At 39.9% G+C, this 15,741-nt stretch overlaps 1 protein-coding gene across 2 annotated transcripts in view; it reads right to left on the bottom strand.

Moving 5' to 3' along the window:
* adamtsl3 (ADAMTS like 3) overlaps nucleotides 1-15,741 on the bottom strand; it is a 669,182-nt gene that overhangs the window by 241,531 nt on the left and 411,910 nt on the right. For both annotated transcript variants that reach the window (XM_043677600.2, XM_043677602.2), the window contains one exon: nucleotides 2,240-2,397. In XM_043677600.2, the coding sequence (XP_043533535.2) occupies nucleotides 2,240-2,397 (158 nt within the window). The remainder of the gene's footprint in view (nucleotides 1-2,239; nucleotides 2,398-15,741) is intronic.

The following is a 15,741-nucleotide window of genomic DNA, read 5'->3' as shown; positions in this document are numbered from 1 at the left end:
TCAAATTGAGTTTTTCTTCAATTTTCTCTCCTTTGTTATGAAGGAGTGGGTGTACTGTACCTTTAAGAGTGTTAAAAGTTGGTAGAACAATTGACAGCACCAAGTGTTCTCAATAAGACACAATGTAACACTTGGTCAAAAGCTAAATTAGCTGGTTGCCTGGAAATGACAAAAGAGTTTCAAATTAGGTCAATCAGTTTAAATTATACCCTGAAAAATACCAAACTGCAATCCTGTTTCAATTTAGTATATTGACAATCTTAAAAACCAATGACACAATCCAATGCTTTGGAGGGGTATAAGACGAGAGAAGAATGAACCGTTGAGAGGAGAACTGCCAAGCCAAAGACATCTGAACGCTGCCCAGAAATAACAGATCTCTTAAAAGGTACCTTTATCAATCAATAAACTGTGAAGCAATATCCCCAAGGAGAAGAAAAGATCAACATAGACAGAAGAACAAAAGCTGCCAGTTTTAGATAAGTTTTGTTTTTTTGTAAATCTTAATTGGTCGGGGGGTTAATCGGACTAGTATTGTAGAGAGGAAATTAAAAGATAGGTTAGAGAAAGAAATTGTAATTGTTGTTAGCTATTTATTCCCTCTTATACTTCAAGAAATAAAATTGTTAATTTTTACTTTAAATAGTCCTTGGCGCCTCAAACTTTCACAGATTACTGCATGGGATAAATCTTTTCTGTGTTCTGGCTTACATTAAGCAGGAGAGTTTACCCATGTCATAACACTTTGAACGAAAGCAATTTCAACTTGCTTTGACTCTTTGCTTTAGGCTTGAACACAAATCCTTGTCTCACATCTGTCACTATTCTGAACTCCTCAATATCTTTCTTTAGGTCAGATATCAAAACTGCTCATAAAATTCCAAATATAGTCTTATGCTTAATCAGTATGAGGACAGTAAATTTTCTTGATTCTCTTTTATGATAATAATCAAACTTTTGGTAAGTGATTAATAGTCAGAAGTGAGAGAGAGAAAGGACATTTCATGCCCTGCAACATCCTAAGATATTTTTGAAATATAGTTTATGTAGATTTATAATAAATTAGCAGATAATTTCCTACTAACCAGTAATACAGGTAAATAAGGAATTAATGTGGTCATCAGAGGAATGTTGCCAAGATATTAGGTAAACTTTCAGTAAACCATAAATTTTTTTATACCTACTGATTAAATAGACAACACTAACTGTAATTTCCCCTCCAAGCCACTTACTATTCTGACATGGAAATATAGCTCTGTTCCTTACAGTGTCAAAATCCTGGAAGTTCCTACTTAAGGACATTGTGGGTTAACCTCCATCAAACAGATGGTCTAAGAAGGCAGCTCACCACCACCTTCCCAAGGACAGCTAGCAAAGGGCAATAAATGTTGAACCAGTCAGTGTCGTCCACATCCCACAACTGAATAAAGAAAATCTTCAAGTCTCATCTGACAATGGAACACCACTGTGGTACCTCCTACTTCAAACCACTATCAAGGCTTAAATGTTTGTGACCATCTAAATTACTGGGAACAATGCTACAACTAAGCAAGGTTGAACACAACACCACTTTCTTCTCCACCTCTACACTGTTTGAAAAGGTGTTGTTTTCTCTTCCCATGTACATTAGATTACATCAATATAATTCTAAGATTCTTCTCTCAATTCTAACTTGATTGGCCCAGATATATCGGGAATGCTAATTATCTAATTTATTTTTGATGCCTGGCCAGACAGTTTGATATCATCAGTAATTGATTTTGATTATTACCAGCAGTTTTCTCCCCCAGATCATTTAGAAGTGTTTCAACAACAGGGTATCAGGAATGAATCACCCCACCCCCTTCAACACCTAATCACTGTCCTTCCAACAAGGCCGTCATCAAATTCCATATATTCTCTTTTCTTTTGCCAACTCAGTTTTGAATCCAGCTAACTAATTTTCCGTTAACATCACAAACTTTAGTTTTTTTGACTCACAGTCACAGAATTCTGTCAATGCCTGGTAAAACACAATAAATTCATCAACAATATATCGCCTTCAATATCTGGCTTGCTTATCTCTGGCAAGAACTGCACAATATGGGGGCAAATGACCCATTCCAATTAAATCTTGCTGAGTACTCTATGATTTGAGTATTCGTTAGATTGATAGTGATTACATAACTTTGAAAATAGCAGTTGCATGGTTCATCATCATACATATAAGTTTAAGAACAATCAAAATGTCCATAATTACCTTGATAATAAAATCAGCACCAAGTGGGCCCTGTATCTTCAGAACTTCTTTATCAGAGTTTTTCTGAAACTCAATGGTTGTATTCTCAATGACTGACGCTCCTGAAGCATTTAGCTTGTGGTCTCCTTTATGTCCTTGTAGCGTTTTTGATTCTATATCTGAAATAAATTTGATTCAGGTGGTTAAACCTTTCAAGCTGACAGACATTTTTTCCATTAACAAAGTACACAAATTATTTTGTGCAATAAATTCACTACAAGCAATGTTTTTAAAAGTGTTCAGAGAGAAATGCATTCAGATCATCATCAAAATTGACAAAAGATCAAGTACAGCTTTTGTAGAATGTTGGAATACTGACAATAGCTTTAGTTTTCTTCATTCTTTCTGTAAGATATACAGACACCTCATTTGCAATAGAAACTATAAAGTCTAAGTTTGGACTACTGTGCTGGGTCTCAGACAATGAACTTATTTTTAAAAAAACAATTCAATGCACAAGTATAACTGTATTGTGTTCATTCCCTGTTTATATAGGGCATGTAACTTTTAGAGGAGGTGGATTTGATACTTTTAAGAGAGTGACTGGCACCAAGTGTCTTGGAGTTGAAAAACAAACTTTTAGCAACAACTTTTCAATTGCTTCTAAGTAGCAGCTTATCACAAATCGGAGAAGAGAGCAGTGGGACTCAAAGCTCCAAAATCCTGCAAGCGGTGTTCTCTCTCTCTGCGAGTGTGGAAGAAAACCAGTATTAAAAGACTCTGAAAAGAACTACCCCAGAATTAACAAATACCCAACTGTCCAGCTATTAAATTGGGGAACACCAGTCACAACAAAATGATACAATCACCAGAAACCAAACAGGCAACAAGAAAGTCACCTCATTACCCCTTGTGATGTGGACCTAGTTTCCTTCTGACTATATTTTTCCACATATTTCTGCAAAGTTTGACTCATATGCCCTATTTGAGACTGAACGTGCACGTTTCGATCTTGAAGGTGGTATTGTCTACATTTGCTTTTGAATAATTCATAATTAATGGTGCTACCTGTTAAAGGACAAGTTTGCTATCATCAATAAGTTTTGTTTTCTTATGAAGAATGAATAAAATTGCATTGTGTACTTATTTTATCTTGGATGGAAGTCAAAATCAGCCTAATTAATCAAACCAGTGATTAATTTGATCATTTTCACATTTGTGGTGACAGGTGGTGGTGCAGCTTGAGGTCCCAGCTTGTGATTTTTGAAAGTTTAATTAAACAATTAAAACAATATCATTAGTTCACAAGAGGAAAGTTCTCATTCAAACACATTGTTCTGAGCAATTCACTGTGTAGCTGTTCCATTTTGATTCACTTTGTGAAAGGACTCAGTATAATTTGTAGTTTTGATCACTCAAACATTAAGAATGTGAGGGTACTACACACAAATTAAGGGAGAACTAATTCAGAAATAAAGGATGCATGGCTAGATTGAGTATCGGCTTTGGGTGTAGATATTTTACCATCTTCAAGGAACATGTGCAACAGCGACATAGTGTAAAATTCATGCGGTCTAACACATAAAAAGATCAGGTGATGCTGGTAAATCAAAGGTCTAGTTAACTCACTGCATTTCATGGTAGGAATCAAATGAAAACATGCCTCAGGGTATTCTGTAAATAGTCAAGGTTTAGAGCCCCTCTATGTTTGATTATTTGCACTGTAAGCACTGAAGACAAAAAATACTTCAAGCATATCCCAATTTCCAGAATCAACTCACTGAACATTCCCTGGCCTGCCTTCAATGCCAGTATATCTTTCTTTAAACACAAAATTGGACACAATATTCCAAACGTGGAGTGCCTCTTTAGTTTTAGCCAGACCTCCCTACTTTTATACTTCATTCCCTTTGAAATGAAGACCAGCAGCACATTTGTCTCACCTGTTACTCACTGTAGGTGATTCATACATGAGGACTCCCAAATCATAATGTTTTGCAGCATTCTATAGTCTTTCCTTTTTGATTCCTCTCTTCTTTCTACCAAACTCTATACATTCACATTTTCCCATACTAAATTGCATCTGCCAAATTTTTACCCAGTCACTTAACCCGGTCTATATCCTTCTGAAAACCGTGTATCACTCCCACTTCTTGCATTCTCACATTTTTTTTGTGTTATCCACAAACTTGATGATAATACATTTACGTCTCTCATCCAAACCGTTAGTATATATTATAAATAAATGTGGCCTCAACACAGATCCATGTGGCACTCCATAGGTTGCCATCCTCAAAATGTTCCCTTTATCCCAAGTCTGTACCTTTTAACCTTCATCCATGCCGATATACTGCCTCTAAAATCACGGACTCTTATCTTATTGAGTAGTCTAATGTGGGACCTTATTAAATGCATATTGGCAATTCAAATATATTATGTTATACCGCCAAACCTCAAACAGATCATTGTTCGTAGCAAGCTGCCTGGCTCTCAGGACAACTCCATACAACCCTGTCATGGTAGGCGCTGCAAGACATGTCAGAGTGTGGACATAGATACCACCATTACGCATGGGGACACCTCCCACCTTGTACATGGCAGGTACTCATGTGACTCAGCCAACGTTGTCTATCTTACATGTTGCAAGCAAGGCTGCCCTGAGGGGGAAACCGAGCAAACCCTGAGGGGAAACCGAGCAAAAGCTACGACAATGGATGAATAGGCACCGCACAACAATCAACAGACAGGAGGGTTCTCTCCCAGTTGGGGAACACTTCAGTGGTCCAGGACATTCGACCTCGGAACCTTCGGGTGTCCATCCTCCAAGGCGGACTTCAGGACAGGTAGCAGCGAAAAGTGACCGAGCAGAGGCTGATAGCTAAGTATGGTACCCATAGGGAGGGCCTCAACCGGGACCTTGGGTTCATGTCACATTACAGGTAACTATCATTGCACTACACACACACACAGGCACTCCTACACACACACACACACACACACATATACACAGACGCGCACACAGACACCCACACACACCCTTACAGACACACACACTCCCACACTCACCCCCTCACAGACTTAAGACACTCTACACTCACGACACTCACATACACTTTCCCACACTCTCAACCCCCAACCCAGACACACACACAGACAAACAGACAAAGCCCCACATGCACACATATATTTTGTGGGGTGAATTTGTACTTGCAGGGTTACACTGTACTTTGCTGAAAAATTGCATGCATTCATATAGAACTCTGAGCTCAAAAACTGCATGAAGTCATGTAAAACTCCATTATCTCACTTGTTAGATTAGAATCAATCTAAACATCATGGCATAGACAGAGCGGGCCAACACTTTCAACATATTGTCAAGCTATCACCATTGTTAACAGCTAACCTGAGAGTGCGACTTTTTTAAAAAAAGGTTTTGCGATTTACACATGAAAGAAGTGAAATTATCATGGTATTCAAACAGATAAAAGACTTAACAGACAATCAATTTTTCAATGTATAATTTCAGTTACATCACACTAAATTTTTGCTATAAATTCTGTGTGTTAGGATTGAGACCTCCACTATCACCTGATGAAGGAGCGATGTTCCGAAAGCTAGTGTGCTTCCAATTAAACCTGTTGGACTATAACTTGGTGTTGTGAGATGTTTAACTTTGTACACCACAGTCCAACACTGGCATCTCCAAATCAAATATATTATATTCCTCATTCCCCTTTCTCGATTCTGCTTGTTACCTCCTCAAAGAATACATTTGTCAGGTGTGATAAATTTGTCAGAGTGGTAATTTGGCAACCGACCTCGATCACCATCAAACCCACAGACAAGGAGGGGTCAGTGGTAGTTTGGTGCCCTGATCTCTAGTGACATGGACCACCTCAACCTGTCTATCTCCTTCACCCACTCCAACTTCCCGCCCTCACAGCGTACAGCCCTCCACTCTAACCCCAACCTCACCATCAAACCCGCTGACAAGGTGGGGGAAGGGGGGGGGGGGTGCAGTGGTAGTTTGGCACACCGACCTCCCACACTCTCAACTCCGATCTCCAGCATCTGCAGTCCTCACATCTGCCTCCGTGATAAATTTGTCAGCCATGCTGACTCTGCTTGACATTAGGTATTTCTAAATGCTCTACTATTACATCCTTTATAATAGATTCTAACATTTCCCAATGATCAATGCTTATCTAGTTGTCTTATTATTACCTACATTTTGTATGTTTCCTTTTTTGAATAATTGGCAATTTACAAGATCTGGAACTTTTCCAGAATTTAGGGATTCTTGGAGGATTATTATTAGCAAATCCATTATCTCTGCAGCTAGTTCCTTTAAAATCCTAGGATGCAACCCAGGGAATGAAATGAATCAGTCTTCAGCTCCATTAAATTTCCCTCTCAAGTGATAGTTACTGTGTTCATTTCTTTCCACTTTATTAATTCCTCCTCAATTACTTAGTATTTTTAGAATGCTGTTAATGTCCACTACTGTGAAGATTGATGCATAGTACTTATTCAACATCTCTGTCATTTCCTGGTTCCTCATTATTATTTCCCCAACCTCATTCTCTGAGGGACTGATGTTCACTTTAGCATCTGTGTTCTTTTGGATTTTTAAAATTAAGCTCTTTTGGTTGACCTTTATATTACTTACTATTTTGCCCTCAGTTTATATTTTCCTTTTTTGGGGTCATCTTTCAATGACTTATCAGTAACCTTCGCCAAATTTATGTTTTCTTTTCAATTTGACGCTGAACTTAACTTCAATGGTTACCCATTGTCAGCTTATCCCGTTCTTGGAATCCTTGTATCTCATTTGGCCAAATTTTATCTTTGAGTTTAGAACTATTTTCTTAAATGTCTGCCATTGTGCCTTAGGACAAGGTCCTTTCTGCTAAAATCCTGTCCCAGTCAATGCCAGCCAAGCCTGTAAGTACTTATGTAAGTACTTATGTAAGTACCCTTATTTAAGTTTAGCACAGTTGTTTCTAACCCAAATATTTCACTCTCAAACTTAATGCTAAATTATGATCACTGTTCCCTCGGGCTATTTAATTCTGAGATTATTTATTAGACCTGTCTCATTACATACTATGAGATCCAAAATAGCCTGATCCCTGGTTGGATCCACAACGTAAGGTTAGAGGAAACTATCAAGCACCAGCTATGATCTCCTCTTCTTGACCACATCTGGCAATTTCATTTTCTCATTCTATGTGAAGATTAAAGTTACCCATGATTAATGCACTGCCTTTTATTTTACATATTCTCATTTTCTCCTGCTTTATTCTACTCCATAGCTATGGTTAGGTGGGCACTTTTTGAAATAGAGGAGGAATTCCTCCAGATTTGAATCTCTGTAAAGTGATTCGTGATTGGGAACAGATTGAAACTGTGTTTTTCTGGTTATTTTAAGACTGTAACTAGACAAATTGTTTTCCTTTGTCTTTTGTGTAACAAACTTATATTCTGTTGTTAAACAAACTCTACTGTCACATGTGACTATGTTTTAGTGAATGACTACCATGTTAAATAAAACAAAATCTGTATTGCTAGATCGCATTCTGGAATCGGACTTGTGCAGTAGTTCCATTATTTGTTTTCATAACTATATATTTGTGGTAATTCAGATAGGTTCCTTGTAAATAAATTTAAGGGTAGCCCTGTGTATATTAACTCAAGACGTAGATAATACACAAACAGAATATGCAATTACCTATAAATTCAGGGAAGGATTTACACAAAGCAAGCATTCTACTTCTCCAATCCTCAAATGTGTGTTTTGTGATGGGTTAACCAAAAGATTATCCTTCATGGGAAACTGATATTCTAATTTTTTTTTTCAGTTTCCTTTGGGAATCCTGGCGGAAAAATGCAAACGTTTTCCTTCAAGAGATTAGGCGTTGGAGAAAGACTAACTTGGTTAATTATCTTATCCCATGCCTTGTGATTAAAGTTAACCCAGCCGGCCTCATGGGAAAGGGATGGGATCAATTTGCTCCCACCATCCCTTGCACCTGTTCACTCCACACCCCCCACTCCCCCTACCCCCCATCTTCATGTAAAATGGATGGCCAATCCTATCCTGTGTGCTTCAGATGTGGAAAGCTTAACTTAAAATTTACACCGTTTTCTTATTTTAGATCTGAATTATGTACTTTTACAGAACAAAACACTCTACATGAGGTGATGGCAAAACCTCATTTCGATGTGCTCTCTAAGTATAAAACACGAGATTGCACAGAAAACTTTAGGATTTCCTGAGATAAGTGATAAAACCCATGAATCATATTTGGAAAAGCAATGACTGAATTTCAAAGTCCAATTCTTTCCCCCATCAACAGCAGCAATAACTTGCTTTCTGTAGCATCCTCAACATAAAAAACAAATCAGGTTATCCTGCCGAGCGTTGGAACAACTTCTGACATAAGGGGTTTTTATGACAGTTAGCCAAAGCCTGTAGGTTTTAATGACAATCATCAAGTGTGAAAGATGTAGAAATAGGGATAGGTTTGGGGGAAGGGAAGGTATTCTGAAATTTCAGGTCCTGGTAGCTGTAGACAATGATAAATGAAAATTCTACAACCACAGAATCCCCACAGTGGCTATTCAGCCCATCGAGTCTGCACTGACCATCTGAACAGCATCCCAAGCAGACCCAGACCCATACCGCAGCCTCAAAAAGCTGCATTTTATCATGGCTAATCCACTAAGTCTGCATATCCTTAGTCACTGTGGACAATTCAACATGGATAATCTACCGCTCCACTGCGTGAAGCAGCAGTGCTAAGCACTGAGCCACCACCCTGATTTACTGAAGAATGTCACAATTTTGTTTTCTTTACTCATTCATGGGATGAGATTGTCGCTGGCTAGGCAGCATTTATTGCCCATCTCAGAAGGTAGTTAAGATTCACATTGCCGAGAGTCTGGAGTCACATGTAGGCCAGTTGAGGTAAGGATGACAGTTCCATAATAAACTATATTTTTTATATACCCATTGCACACAATTGAAAATCCAGTGTAAACATTTCCTTTGGGTTTTGTAAAGTTAAAACATCTAGTTAACTGTCAGCATTCTCTATCATGCCAGTGGGTCATGCTTTGAACAGGAGATCTTTATTTAGGTCAATAAGTTAGAACATAAAACAGTACAGCACAGAACAGGCCCTTCAGCCCACGATGTTGTGCCGACCACTGATCCTCATGTATGTACCTCAAATTTCTGTGACCATATGCATGTCCAGTAGTCTCTTAAATGTCCCCAATGACCTTGCTTCCACAACTGCTGCTGGCAACGCATTCCATGCTCTCACAGCTCTGTGTAAAGATCCCGCCTCTGACATCCCCTCTATACTTTCCTCTAACCAGCTTAAAACTATGACCCCTCGTGTTAGTCATTTCTGCCCGAGGAAATAGTCTCTGGCTATCGACTCTATCTATGCCTCTCATTATCTTGTATACCTCAATTAGGTCCCCTCTCCTCCTCCTTTTCTCCAATGAAAAAAGTCCGAGCTCAGTCAACCTCTCTTCATAAGATAAGCCCTCCAGTCCAGGCAGCATCCTGGTAAACCTCCTCTGAACCCTCTCCAAAGCATCCACATCTTTCCTATAATAGGGCGACCAGAACTAGACGCAGTATTCCAAGTGCAGTCTAACCAAAGTTTTATAGAGCTGCAACAAGATCTCATGACTCTTAAACTCAATCCCCCTGTTAATGAAAGCCAAAACACCATATGCTTTCTTAACAACCCTGTCCACTTGGGTGGCCACTTTAAGGGATCTATGTACCTGCACACCAAGATCCCTCTGTTCCTCCACACTGCCAAGAATCCTATCCTTAATCCTGTACTCAGCTTTCAAATTCGACCTTCCAAAATGCAGTACCTCGCATTTATCCAGGTTGAACTCCATCTGCCACCTCTCAGCCCATCTCTGTATCCTGTCAATGTCCCGCTGCAGCCTACAACAGCCCTCTATATGGTCAATGACACCTCCAACCTTTGCATCATCTGCAAACTTGCTGACCCATCCTTCAATCCCCTCATCCAAGTCATTAATAAAAATTACAAACAGTAGAGGCCCAAGGACAGAACCCTGTGGAACACCACTCACCACAGACTTCCAGGCAGAATATTTTCCTTCTACTATCACTCGCTGTCTTCTGTTGGCCAGCCAATTCTGTATCCAGATAGCTAGGTTCCCCTGTATCCCATTCCTCCTGACCTTCTGAATGAGCCTATCATGGGGAACCTTATCAAATGCCTTGCAGAAATCCATATACACCACATCCACAGCTTGACCCTCATCAACTTTTCTAGTCACATCCTCAAAGAACTCGATAAGGTTTGTGAGGCATGACCTGCCCCTCACAAAGCCGTGTTGACTGCATTTAATCAAGCCATGCTCTTCCAGATGGTCATAAATCCTAACCCTCAGAATCCTTTCTAACACCTTGCAGATGACAGACGTGAGACTTACTGGTCTGTAATTGCCGGGGATTTCCCTATTTCCTTTCTTGAAGAGATGAATTACATTTGCCTCTCCCCAGTCCTCAGGTATGACTCCGGTGGAGAGTGAGGATACAAAGATCTTCGCAAGTGGCGAAGCAATTGCATTTCTCGTTTCCCAAAGCAGCCGAGGACAAATCTGGTCCGGGCCTGGCGACTTGTCAATCTTAATGTTTGACAAAATTTTCAGCACATCAGGTTCCTCTATCTCTATCCATTCCAGCATGCACACCTGCTCTTCAAAGGTTTCATTCACGACAAAGTTTGTTTCTTTCGTAAAGGCAGAAGCAATAAAACTCATTTAGGGCTTCCCCTACCTCCTCAGATTCCACACACAATTTCCCTATGCTATCACTGATCGGCCCTACTCTTTCTTTGACCATTCTCTTATTCCTCACATAAGTGTAAAATGCCTTTGTGTTCTCCCTAATCCATTCTGCCCAGCCTTTCTCGTGCCCCCTCCTGGCTCTCCTCAGACCATTTTTGAGCTCCTTCCTCGCCTGCCTGTAATCCTCTAGAGCTGAGCTTGACCCTAGCTTCCTCCACCTTATGTAAGCTACCTTTTTCCTTTTGACGAGAAGCTCCACCGCTCTCATCATCCAAGGTTCCTTTATCTTACCCCTTCTTGCCTGTCTCAGAGGGACATATTTATTCATCATTTGCAACATCTGTTCTTTAAACAAACAGTCTCCACATGTCTGTAATGCCTTTACCATGGAACAATTGCTCCCAATCCATGCTTCCTAACTCATGTCTAATCGCATCATAGTTTCCTCTTCCCCAATTAAATATCCTCCCATTTTGCCTAATTCTCTCCTTCTCCATAACTATGTAGAATGTGAGGCAGTTGTGGTCACTATCTCCAAAATGCTCTCCCACCACAAGATCTGATACCTGCCCTGCCTCGTTTCCGAGCACCAAGTCTAGAATGGCCTCTCCCCTTGTCGGCCTGTCAACGTACTGAGTTAGGAAACCCTCCTGAACGCACCTTACAAAAACAGCTCCATTCAAATCTTCTGCTCGAAGGAGGTTCCAATCAATATTGGGAAAGTTAAAGTCACCCATTACAACAACCCTACTACGTCCACACTTTTCCAAAATCTGCCGACCTATGCTTTTTTCCTCAGTTGCCATGCAGGTACAGGGCTAAAGTCAAGTGATCAAAAACTGCTTCCCTCAGGTACATCTTTCATTTGAAGTAAAACACTTGCATTTTTAACCAGTTCAAGCATTTTATTGATAACTGCTTAAGGTTTTTCATTCAACTCATTTGAAGTGGCCATAGCATTGGAGAAAGTGAGGACTGGGCTTAAGCCTGAAACGTCGGTTCTTCTGCTCCTCGGATGTTGTCTGACCGGCGATGCTTTTCTAGCTCCACACTCGTAGCCATAGCATTGCAATGGACAGCTCACTCAATGTTAACCAAAGGGCTGATTTTTATTATTGCAGCACTGTGGAGATGAGGTGGTAGCAGGGTGAGAATAATGCAAGGTTCTCGTCATCACTTTTCACCATTACACAAGTTGCTGTCATACTAAGCCAGGTCCTGAGAATAGCAGCTGGAACTCTTGCCTGTTTCAGGCAGGACACCATTTTAACATGCAAGTTTGAGTTTAAACTACAACTTTCATTGCTGATATTGCAAGATATAATTGGTGCTCAGATCTTTCGGCCACACTGATTATGCATACCTATCTAGTCTCCAGAATATTTGATCTTAGAACGTAGAACATGGGCAGCATGGTGGCTCAGTGGTTAGCGCCAGGGACCCGGGTTCGATTCCAGCCTCGGGTGACTGCCTGTGTGGAGTTTGCACATTCACCCCGTTTCTGCGTGGGTTTCATCCAGGTGCTCCGGTCTCCTCCCACAGTCCAAAGATGTGCAGGTTAGGTGAATTGGCCAAGCTAAATTGCCAATTAGGGGAAACGGATCTGGGTGGGTTACTCTTCAGAGGGTCGGTGTGGACTGTTTGGGCCTAAGGGCCTGTTTCCACATTGTAGGCAATCTAATCTAACCTAATCTAATCTAAAAACTTGATTACCATCTGACCATGAAAAATGCCACAAGCAATTATGTAGCAAAAATCTCTAATTTTATTTGCCAGAACAATGCAATAAATTTTGAATTATACACTGATAAAAGGACTGATAAAAGATCTGTTAAAAAATAATAACTCTCAAACCCAGAGTCAGCCTTACTTCCCAGATAACTTGGAGGAATTTGGAATCTGTAGTGTTTTCCCAACTGACAAATGTGTCAAATAACAAACAACAAGCAGAAATTACAACAATGTGAAATCTCAGACAGGCAAGTGAAAGCCCCGATACAATGGTTCTAATTGGTCAAAAATCACCGGCTGATGCAGAGACAATTAGCATAGCCCCTGCACAAGAAAGATATGCAAATTCATTAAACGTTCCTCTTGTGGCACAGTGGTAGCGTCCCTACTCCTGGAACGGGTAGAGCTCAAAGAGAAAGAAAAAGTCTGACAGACAAAGGCATGGATAATTGTCTGCCGAGGAGAATGAATAGCTGCTCATGGGGACTATTAGTGGTTAATAATCCTCAAGCATCTCCCCCATGCTTTCCCCCACCCCCATACACCAGGCCTTGTTATCATATGGCCGGGTATTACACACAACCCATTGTCAGCTACTTTTTTTCTTGCACATGGCTTCCCAAAATGCATTGCCTCACACTTATCTGGATTAAACGCCATTTACTATTTCTCTGTCCAACTTCCCACTGATGTACATTCTGCTGCATGCTTTGATATCGTTCCCCACTATCCACGACTCCAACAATGTTCATGCCACCTGCATACTTACTGATCAGTCCACCTACATTTTTGCCTAAATCATTCATGTACATATTAGAAACAACAGATGTCCCATCGCTAATCCTTGCAGACCACCACTGGTCTCAGAACGCTAGTGAGGAAAACATCCCTCCACAACTACCATCTGTCAATTACCAAACCAATTTTGAACCCAACTTGCCCAGCTCACCATGGATTCCTTGCCATTTGATGTTCTGGACCAGCTTATCATGAGGGACCTTGTCAAAAAATTCATAACGTCCACGCAGACAACATCCACTGCCTTACCCTTGTCAATCATCTTTGTCACTTCAGTAAAAAGCTCAATCATGTTTGTGGAGACAAGATGTATAAAGCCACGCTACCTGCCTCTAATAAGTCTATTCTTCTCCAAAAACAAGTAAATCTTATCCCAAAGAATCTTCTCCAATAATTTCCCCACCACTGATGTAAGCCTCATCAGTCTATAATTTCCTGGATTATCCCTGTTGCCCTTTTTGAATGAAGGAACAACATTTGCTGCTCTGTAGTCTTCTGGGACGTCACTGGTGTTAAAGAGGATACAAAGATTATCAAAACCTTAGCAATCTCCTCCTTTGCCTCCTTCAGTCTCCTGGGATAGATCCCATCAGGCCCTAGGGACTTATCAATCTTTTTCACAACACTCAACACCTCCTCCTCCTTAATATCGGCATGCCACCAAACATCAACATCTCCCTCTCAAAACTTAGTATCAATGCCTTTCTCCTTGGTGAATGATGCTAAATATTTATTGAGGATGTCATTCTCTTCCTCTAGCTCCATGCATAAATTCCTCCTTTTGTCCTTGAGTGGACCTACCCTTTCCACGGTTCCTCTTGAGGTAATGTTGCTAGATGTGAAAGGAAGTGTACAGATATTGAATGCAGTGCATGTAACAATGTATTGAGTGAAAATAGACCTCATTTATGTCTTGCCAACTGAAGAGGACAGCTCAATAATTAAACCTATGCTGCTAGGAAGGAACTTGTACTAGTGAACCAGAGCAAAGTTGTTGTGCGAGTCCAGAGGGTTTCATATCTGCGTAAAAAATTGCAAATACTAGTTATGGGTCAATGGGAAGACTGTATACAAGCATCGTATTTAGGAAGTGAAAACCCAAATCTTTTTAAAGCAGAATGCAGGTCATTTAAAAAAAAAACCCTGGTCTATTCAATATGTTTTTATCTTCTGTTCACAGCTTATCTGCCAAACAGACATCGTCAGTGATAGGATAAACATACTTCATGTGAACTACTGTGTTTAGTTCTTCTCACTGACTAAGGAAGGAATACAATACTGCACTACAAAAACACCAGACTCTGGAAGGCACATAGGACCAAATGTAGGCCAGATGAGGCAAAAAGAAATGAAGAGAGGACAAAAAAAAAATTAGGCACCACATAGGGTGAAAAGGGCTTTAAATTAGGACAAAAAAATCAATTAAAGCAGAACTTCAATCGGAATACAGGAAATTAAAACTGCAACTAGAACTTTAAAGAAGTTACAACAGACCACGGTCTATCTAAAATGCCTTTGGAATAGATTAAAAAGCAGCATTTCTGTGCAAGGATTAAAAAGCAGCATTTCTGTGCAAGGATTAAAGACTAATCAGAGCATGATTTAAATGAGGCTTTATTTTGGGATTCTATCAATTGTGGCCTAATTTAGTTTTGTGAAAAATAATTATTGAAACTGCAATTTCAACAATAATTCTTTGCATAAACATGTTCCTACAGATGCTAAGGTATGAGCAATACTATGATAGATACACACTGGTTCTAATTACACAGCACTCATGGAATGAACTATAAATTTAGTGCTTTTCATTTTCTCTCCCAACCGTACAAACCCCAAAACAGCGTAAAACTTTGTTGTAAAATCTGGCAGTGCTATTTCACCCTGGCTGCATTATAAAACTCTCACCATATTTACAAACATGTTCTTGAAAAAATTGCTTCCATACATTTTTCTGCCCACATTTGCCAGATTAAGTTGTACAAGCATGGCCAAGGAGTTACAGAAACCAGATGATTATATTATAGCATTTACAAACAGACTTATACAAACCAATAAGCAAGTGTAATATCAAACTCACCCTGATCTGTCTGTTTATCCAACACAACCCATCATCTATTAGAGTTATGTGGCTAGCAATTACT

Source organism: Chiloscyllium plagiosum, unplaced genomic scaffold (genome assembly GCF_037043375.1).
Source record: "Chiloscyllium plagiosum isolate Xiang-an unplaced genomic scaffold, Cpla_swu_hap1 HiC_scaffold_39, whole genome shotgun sequence".
Taxonomy (NCBI): Eukaryota; Metazoa; Chordata; class Chondrichthyes; order Orectolobiformes; family Hemiscylliidae; genus Chiloscyllium; species Chiloscyllium plagiosum.
This window is presented reverse-complemented; position numbering and strand designations above follow the sequence as displayed.